The sequence below is a fragment of the Arachis duranensis genome, chromosome 5 (assembly GCF_000817695.3).
Source record: "Arachis duranensis cultivar V14167 chromosome 5, aradu.V14167.gnm2.J7QH, whole genome shotgun sequence".
NCBI lineage: Eukaryota > Viridiplantae > Streptophyta > Magnoliopsida > Fabales > Fabaceae > Arachis > Arachis duranensis.
The window spans coordinates 89,487,071-89,496,033 of NC_029776.3; the positions used below are offsets into that span (position 1 = coordinate 89,487,071).

Sequence of the window (8,963 nt, forward strand, 5' to 3'; positions counted from 1 at the left end):
TCGAAGCTCTAAGAGTCCTTCAGGGCTCTCAAAACGTCGTCGTCATGCACGAGTTCTTCTGGAACGACGATGATGAAGATGCTGTGATCGTGCTCGAGTTTTTCAGGACAGACCTCGCTGCCGTGATCGCGGAAGCTGCTGCTGCTGGTGGTGGCCGTGGTTTTGATGTCGGTGAGGTGAAGAGGTGGATGATGCAGGTGCTTAGTGGTGTGGATGCTTGCCATAGGAACATGATCGTCCATAGAGACTTGAAGCCTTCCAATTTCTTGGTTTCAGATCATGGAGTGCTCAAATTGGCCCATTTCGGACAGGTTTACAGGAAAAAATTTTGATATTTTTCTTGGGTCTGTGAAAAAAGAAAAAAGAATTGATTTTTGGTTTTGTGAAGAAAAAATTAAAAAATAAAAATGGAAGAGGTTTATCAGTTGATCTGAGAATTAGGCTGATTAGTTGAAGTAAGTAAAATTTCATCTTGTCATAATTTAGCCTTTTTTTTTTCAAAATAAAAAATATATATATCTTTGCCTTTTGTAACTATGTTGGAGTTACTTGATAGTTACGTGATTATTTACTTTAGTTTAAGATTTAGATGTTTCATTGTGGGGATCTGTGAACTAGATAGAGGTTGGTTTGGTTAACAGTGATTTAGGTCAATTATGACTTCTTTTTTTTTTTTATATTCTAGTTTCTTTTCCACCGAAGGTTGCAATTTTAGATACTTTTGTAGCTACAAGTTTTTTTTTTATATATTTTTTTAGGTTATGTTTTAAATTAATTTGGACATAGGAAATGAAAGTAAAACCAACCATGGCAGTGAGAATTGTTGCTCAGATACTGATGATTGATGTCTTTTGAGATAATTTTGCGTTTTTTTTCTTTTGTTGAGTGTTGTAATTTGGGTTCATATTTTCAGGCAAGGATAATTATGGAGCCTGGATTTGACTCTACAGAGGAGAACCCACCACCACCATATGAGCATGATTATACTTCTTCAGTTCCGGAGAGCTCATCAATTGAACATCCTTCATCATCAGAGGCTTTTCCTCATGACCAAGGGACCATAAATCATGAAGAGTATTTCAGAGTTCTAGAAGAAATGAAAACCAAGAATACCATATATGACACTGATAAGGACCCAAACATCCAAGATGGAAACACCTCTTGTCTTGCAACTTGCACAACAAGTAACACTGATGATGGCGATGATGATCTCTGGAAGGCTTCGTTGACATTTGAAGCAGCGGAGGAGGAAGAAAGGAGGAATGAACTCGACTGTTGCCTCACACCACGTGTTGGAACTCGGTGGTATAAGGCTCCTGAATTGCTCTATGGATCCACAGATTATGGTTTAGAGGTTGATCTATGGTCTTTAGGGTGTATATTTGCGGAATTGCTAACGTTGAAGCCTTTGTTTCCTGGAACATCTGATATAGATCAATTGAGTAGGATCGTTAGTGTTTTGGGAAACATTGATGGAGAATCTTGGCCTGGTTGTTCTAAGCTTCCTGATCATGCAACAATGTCGTTTGGTAATGTGGAGAGGCCTATTGGTTTTGAAGAGTGCATGAAGAATTGCGGAAAGGATCAAGTGTCTATGATAAAGAAACTTGTTTGTTATGATCCAGCTAGGAGGGCCACAACAATGGAGATGCTTCATGATAAGTTCTTTAGTGAAGAGCCTTGAATATTATTTTTTAAAGGTATTTGTATATGAAAATGAATTCAAGGTGGACCATATTCCTTCGATGCCCCATTGTTAGAATTAATTACCATTTGTACCTATAAACACTGACAAATGCATCTATATAAAAATAAAACGACAATTGCAATCACGAAAGATAGCCTCTGTGTGCTAAATGTACCCAGACGTTAGTTACGTAATTGGTCCGTTAGGATACTCTTAACACACGAAAGTCATCTTGTGTGGTTACAGTTGTCGTTTTATTCTTATATAGGTACATTTGTATCTTTTATTGATAGAAATGGTAATTTATTCGCCATTGTTATTTGTGACTTTGAATTGGTATTTTACTATTTTGTATTTTGCTGAACACCTGTAAATGCTGTTAGAATTTTTTCCGGTTCATGCATTATTTTTCCCTTTAAAAAAATGAGACCTTGGCATGTATTGTGGACACATGATTAATAATTGAAAAGTAATGCTATCACAATGGTGGTATCCTCCTTGATACAGAAGTTGGCCAAACGAGATGAGAGATTCTTGTATTATGTTGGTCAACGTGCGTAGGTTATTCATTTCCAACACATCTGCACAAGTAATCGAAAATGGATGGAAAAAGATTAGATTATTTTGTAATTTTGTGGTGAATGGATTTCCATACACATGGATCTACCGATCTAGAATACAGATCCCACAGCTCCAAACAGAATACTGATAATAATAATTATTTGTAAGCCGCAAAAAGAACCCCTACTAAGAAATTAAAACTTGCTACGGTAATAATACACTAATAAAGGCTCTTGGTTTTCAATATTACATTCAACAACGCACAATTCCTGCTTTCAGCTGAAACTATGACAGCTCAAAACTAAACAAAATTACAGCAATGAATGGATCTTTGTAAGATCTAGTCCTGTGGAAGAAGTGCAATCTCAATTTCATGAAGTGACTTCCCTTTCGTTTCAATCACATTCCTTTTAACAAAAATTACTGCTATCACGCAGAAGGTGGCAAAGATAGAGTAAAGCAGCTGTGCACCAAGTTTCTCAAGCAACCGCAAGAACAGTAGTCCAACAAAGAAATTTATGACCTGCGCAAAACACAAATCGGGTTAAAGAAAAGAAAGAAAATGGCCACTATTGATAATGGTACATAATTCAGTGGACAACAATTCTAACAGGCTTCATTTACTTGATTCATCCCGACTTAAGAGTAAAGCCAATTTAACAGATACTGTTGTATATAGTAGGACAATCAAAGCAGGCACTATAAATCAATAAAGTTGAAGAAAATTACCCAATGCACTGACATACAGACAGCCATGGCTTTGGCTCTGATTCGACTTGGAAAGATTTCTGGTAGGAGAAGACTTGGAACCGGGCCAGCCCCAAGAGCAAATGTGAAGACAAATCTGCATAATAGAAGTATAACTTAAGACAAATCTTCTCATTTTGGGTAGGCACTGGTATGAATCAGCAATGCTCAGTATTCTCTTATGAAATAGGCCATAAAATCACAAGTAGTAGCAACTTCTCTATTCTAAGAAAATGCATGTTCTTTTAAGAAAAATGGATTCATCATTTACCCTTGGCATGATAAATGCATCTTTCAGGATCCATATTGCTGTAAAAAAATAATAAAGGGAAATTGGATACTCACAGTAACATGCCACCAACAGATAAATACAAAGCTCCTGGGTTTGACACGATTGAACTTGCTCCTATGGCTTGAAGCATCATCGATATAGCCTGTGCGAAATATAATAAACAACTTGGTTTATCTTATTCAAAACAATCAAAACTGATGAAGGTGTATGACACAATAAGTGCCATTCCCTGTCTTCATTGCCACAAGAACCAATTCAGCCATAATATTATATGATGGATTATGAATGGGATATTAAAGAAACATTATGATGGGTTAAAACATGCACTCAGTAAGTTACCATGCTGAAGAAACTCCAGAAAAGTAGAACTTTCCTTCCTAGCTTATCCATCAAAACCATTGAAATGATAGATCCTGAGGAAAGAGAGAAAAAATCAGCACTTTGAGAATAAATAACACACCGACTATAATCATTAACATCATAACCAAGAGCATACCATACCTAACAGATTAGCAATTCCTATGCAGCCATTTGCAATATCTGAAGGCACTCCGGCACTTTTAAAAACAGTTGAAGAGAAATAAAACACAGCGTTTATACCAGATAGCTGTTGTAAAGCAAATAGGGTTGACCCAATAAAAACAACTGCAAAACGAGCTCGTGAATAAAATTAACTTTTTGGAACCTAAAGAAACTGGTGATAAGATAACAACAATGCCAAGTGCACTAGCTGCTATAAACCCGAAATAAACCAGGGAATGGTATACCTTTAAAATGACGACCCCGTACCAATTCTGAGAGCTTCACAGTATCAGCGTCATCTCCTCTATCTACCTTAGATAATTCTGACATAGCAAATTTTGCTTCTGAAGCACCCAGAAGCCTCTCAAATGTGGCTTCTGCTTCAGCAATTCTTCCTTGCTACATCATCATAGAGAGAAACCACCAGGTGTTATGTGAAGTATGGAAACCAGAGAGATGCAGGAATGAAATGCAATGAAGAGAAGCAAAAAGGAACATTCAAAAGCTACAAACACTAGGTAATGAATGATCTACTGTCTCACTGAGCAGTGAAGATTCTATTCACGCCCATAAAAGTCGGCTTTTAAATAGAACAATGAGAACAAGCAAATAAGTGAAGAGAAGATTTCGAGAACTACAAACCCTAGGACATATATATTCTTCAACGTTTTTACGTACAAACTTAAACCAACACTACAATGAGAGAGTAAACAGATACAACAGCAACATAACAAGGCATATTTAAGCTTTCACTTATTGACCCCAAAAAAAAAAAAAGCTTCATATCAAGCATACATTCAAACCCGAAACACACCCGCCACCTGAGGCCCAAAAAAGGGTCTATTTAACATCGCGTATGACTAGTAATAAGTATATAACATGATTTCAAATTTAAATCATACCATCCAGAGATTTCTTTGACAGGGATTCCGATCAATAAAGCTCCCAATATACCAAGGCAAGTTGCAATCTGGATTAAGGCTCCATAGGTACCCCGTACAGAAGCAGGAGAAACCTACCATCCACCAAATATTGTGATCTCACGAATAATCAAGTAAATTTTTAGCCTACTCAATTAGGCAGATGCAACCATATTCATACCTCCGTCACATACAGAGCAACAGCAGGAGGGCCCAGACCCAGGCCAGTCCCAACAAATAACCGTCCTACAAGCATACCAAACAAGTTGTTTGTTGCTGCACTGAAAAATTGAAAACACAGAAATTTTCACTGAGAACTAGCCATAAGGATTCACATTTGAGAACATAAAGGGAATCTGCTACTTGAGTAAATTTAAATCAGAGTGGGGTCAGATGTTTCAGAAAAAGCAACTCTGGAAAACAGAAAAGAGAAAATAAAAATAGCCTAAGAAGATGCATTGAAACCTAGGATATTAAAGATGAAGAGAATTATCTTTTGGATAAAAGGAGAATAGACAGAGAGAAGAATAATACAAAGAAGTGGAGTATAAGAGATCATTCATACAAAAGCAAGAACCAAAAGAAAAGCTCTGTATGGAGCGTAGCTCTCCAATCTCTCAGCATGTTTGAGAGGGAAAGTACTTAAAAAGATCATGAACTTTACACAAAATTATAGGTCAGACATCAAACCCCATACCATAAAGCTTGCTTGTCAGAAGATCTATCATTTAAAGATGCTGTGAAGTGAACTCCAACCAAATATTCCAGATAGTGATATATTTGCACAATACCACAAACCAATGCAAGAGTGATAAACACACAAATTGCAAAAAATATACTGGCTTTAGAAATATAACCTCATCAAAGCGCCAATTATCATTGGCAAAGCACACAATTGGAAAGCCCTACGACGCCCAACTGCGTCAGCAATCCAGCCACTGAATAGACTTCCAATTAACGCACCACCAAGACATATGCTCACCACCAGACCTTCATTCAAAACCACACAACAATAAATAAATAAATCAAACCAGATCAAATTATTTGAAACTTTTAAGAATGCATCAAATTAAGCATGGTATTGGAATTCTTAGTTTCACCTTCTGCCAAGGTATTTCCCCTGAAGCCAAGATCCACAGATATGCTTTCAAGTGGTTCATTAACTACTCTGGATAATACAAAAAACACAGGATCAATATTGAAAAGTTAACTGGACTACCAATCAAAGTCAAGGAAGAATGCAAAGGAGAAACTATAAAGCACAAACCCAAGATGGTATCCAAATAGAAATGATGAAAGGGTCCCCACAAGTACATGCGGTAAGGAGAGCTTCCAAGAAGGATTCAATGTTTCTTTCTCCAAGCCATTTCCTAGAAGACCTATCAGGCATGAAAAAGAGATTGGTCAGTGGTCAAAATGATTAAGTAACTAATCTAAAATTGTAGCAAATTGTTAATCCAGACCCATCTTTCCAAATATCATTTTCACTGTGGCAGTGAATTGCAAATTATCAATCATAGAAAGACCAGAACCATGATGAAAATGAAAGCACTACTGAAAATATTATATCTCCAAACGATTCTAATGGAAAGATGGAAATAGTTTGAAAACAATTCCCCCAGGAAATATTTAGATCAGAGGCTATATCCCACAGGAAAGTTGAACTGATTAATGCAAGACATTTAGCCATTTAAGCACAAGAAATTTATCAAAAGTTCAATGACGATCTGATACTTGAGTTTTCTTCCACATCTGTCATGCTTGTAGATTCTCTCGAAGGAGTGCGTTTGTACATTGAAGAATTTTCGCGATAATGCGCCCACATGCCAAGAGTTGATATTCCTGCTCCCTGAATCAGCACAACTAAAAAGCTTCAGCACAGAGCATCTTTTTTCTTCTAAGCAAGGGCAGAAATTGTGAACAAAATCACAGTCAAATAAGTCAACAAATCGAAGATACTAAAATAGTACCGTTCAGAATCTACAGAATAAAGTTAGTAAACTTTCTCTGAAAAACTAAACTACAATTCTCATTCAAGTTTTAGATGCAAGGGCGTCTAGTTTAACGATTTTCTAACTGAGATCTTAATAATCATATTCCGCTAGCATGCTTCTATTATAAAGAAAATGACAGGCTGAAGATCGCGAACAATAATCTGAATCCCAAAAAAATACACAGATTCAGACATCAGAGAGGAATTTAAGAACTCATTAGATGTAACTCATAAGGCTTAAACCCTACCGATTCAGACAACATTGTCCAGAAAATCCAATGAAAAACTTCTTTTTCAATGAGTCAGCTCAAGAATCGCAAACAAACAATACAACAATACGAATATCACACTTTCTTTCTTGTTTTAGAATTAAAAAAAAAAGACTCAGATATGAACTCAAGATTTCACGCTAAAGAGATTCTGATGTTATCAACAACTTAAACCTCCATTAACGCATCGAACGAACTGCTTTGTTTTTATCGAATGATAGAAAGAGAGAGAGAGAGAGGTGAAAGTAAACAAAAAACAGAGAGACAGAGGATTAACGTAACAGAATACAACCAAAACCAGTTAACAGAGCCGAGTCAAAATTAAACTGAAAATCCAAACTATAAAAAGAAAATACAGTCAAAAACAGAAAAAAAAATCAAAAAATAGAATAAAATCACAGCTAGATACGCACCAATGAACAGAGAGCTCCGATCGAAGTTTTCGTAATAAGCTCAGATCCTCTGAGATAGTAGGATTTCAAAAGAAGAGTGTTAGTTAGGAGAAGCTAAACAAGGTGGTGAACAGAAACAGAAATAGTAACGGTAACGGCGAAGTGGAAGCTATCGTGCGCCGGGGTGTATGGAAGTTGCTGGTTTACGAAGGAAAGAAGAAATAAAAAGAGGAAACCAATCAAACGCAGCTATGCGGAGCCGGTTGTTGGATTTGGAAGCAAAAAGAAGGGACGCGAGGATTCAAGAGGTAAAGTTGGGTTCTACACAAACAAACACAGTAGTAGCAGTACTAGTTAATTAATATTTAACTAGAATTGATTAATTAATTAATTTTAGAAAGATGGGGTGGGGGAGGTGATAATGAAGGGGAAAAAAAAGTGTTCTGTGTCGAAGATGGAGATGACGGTTGGAAATGTGACACGTGGGGAGTAATTAAAGTACACGATTCCATGTGGGGGCGACTATGAGGACATGTGTTTGTGTGAAGAAATTTGTTTTCTTTCATGTTTATATTTGGTAATAGACATAATATATGGTGTTTAATGAGGACATGAAGACTCGAATAAATTTTAAGTGTCAGTCACTGTTACGTAAAATAGGACCCCACCAGAGACTCTCGTCCATATCTTGTCAATTTTTTTTCATCAAATTATTTTGAAAAATGATCAATGATCATGATGTATATATCAAAAAAAAGTAAAGTTAGATAGTTAATTTTCCTAAATTTTAAATCTTTAACTTTAAATATAAATTTTAAGTCTTAATTTTTAAAAAATAAATAATATTTTTTTTAAAAAACTGACCATAGAATTGTTATATTTATGTCCTCTTACATATACATATATGAATTGAATTGGTTAAATTCGAATTAGTAAAGAACAATGTAAATCAAAATTACTTGTTTTAATTCAATAAGAAATGAAATTTGAAATTCAGGAGATATATACTAAAATGGATAATAAATATTATTGATTCGATTTACTATATATCTCCTGAATTTCAAATTTCATTTTTTGTTAAATTAAAATAAGTAATGTCGATTTACATTGTTCTTTACTAATTTGAATTTAACCAATTCAATTCATATATGCATATGCAAGAGGACATAAATGTAACATTTCTAGTTTTAGGACTACCATGGGTGTATTTGGTAAACACATTAGAAACACAAGAAATACTTTCAATCTTTTTGAACGCTGTAATTTTTGTTTAGCTAAATTTTTTTTTCTAAACACGAACATGATTATGCGTTTGAACTCCCATTCACCAGAAGCAACAAATTGTGACTTTTACGTTCACTTGATAAATTAAAAAATTAATTTACCAATTTTGCCATATTTACAGTAAAAGATACTAAAAATAATCATCAGAGTTCTTAGTATTTTTTTATGATTATGCTTTACAAACAAATATTTTTTAATATTATTATTACTCTTTGTTAAGTTTTAATTTTTATTTATTTTCTTGTTAATAGTACAAAAATTTTTGTTTAGAGTTTTTTTATGTTCACTTATATATA

At 35.1% G+C, this 8,963-nt stretch overlaps 2 protein-coding genes across 2 annotated transcripts; one reads left to right on the forward strand and one right to left on the reverse strand.

Annotated features, from left to right (window-relative positions):
* On the forward strand, nucleotides 1-2,051 carry LOC107490287 (cyclin-dependent kinase F-1; the record flags this gene model as incomplete). The annotated part of the gene is given in 2 exon segments (XM_016111048.3): nucleotides 1-311; nucleotides 914-2,051. Coding segments are annotated over 2 exon segments (1,082 nt in total), but the record flags the coding sequence as incomplete, so codon positions are not given.
* Nucleotides 2,052-2,289: 238 nt separating this feature from the next.
* On the reverse strand, nucleotides 2,290-7,747 carry LOC107490191 (probable plastidic glucose transporter 2). Its single transcript, XM_016110965.3, has 14 exons — nucleotides 7,405-7,747; nucleotides 6,464-6,578; nucleotides 5,997-6,108; nucleotides 5,830-5,897; nucleotides 5,587-5,719; nucleotides 4,911-5,010; nucleotides 4,712-4,824; nucleotides 4,507-4,630; nucleotides 4,055-4,208; nucleotides 3,789-3,932; nucleotides 3,627-3,700; nucleotides 3,341-3,429; nucleotides 2,978-3,092; nucleotides 2,290-2,771 (listed from the first exon to the last, which is right to left on the reverse strand). Exons 2-14 carry the CDS (start codon nucleotides 6,552-6,554, stop codon nucleotides 2,589-2,591), a joined length of 1,500 nt encoding a protein of 499 aa, XP_015966451.1. The 5' UTR covers nucleotides 6,555-6,578; nucleotides 7,405-7,747; the 3' UTR covers nucleotides 2,290-2,588.
* Between the last annotated feature and the right edge of the window lie 1,216 nt (nucleotides 7,748-8,963).

Coding starts and splice junctions, on each gene's coding strand:
- LOC107490191 (XM_016110965.3), bottom strand. CDS start 6,554: ATGTGGGCGCATTATCGCGAAAATTCTTCAATGTACAAACGCACTCCT. Junction 5,720..5,829: donor GGGAAATACCTTGGCAGAAG/GTGAAACTAAGA, acceptor TTTTGAATGAAG/GTCTGGTGGTGAGCATATGT. Junction 3,933..4,054: donor ACGGGGTCGTCATTTTAAAG/GTATACCATTCC, acceptor CTCGTTTTGCAG/TTGTTTTTATTGGGTCAACC.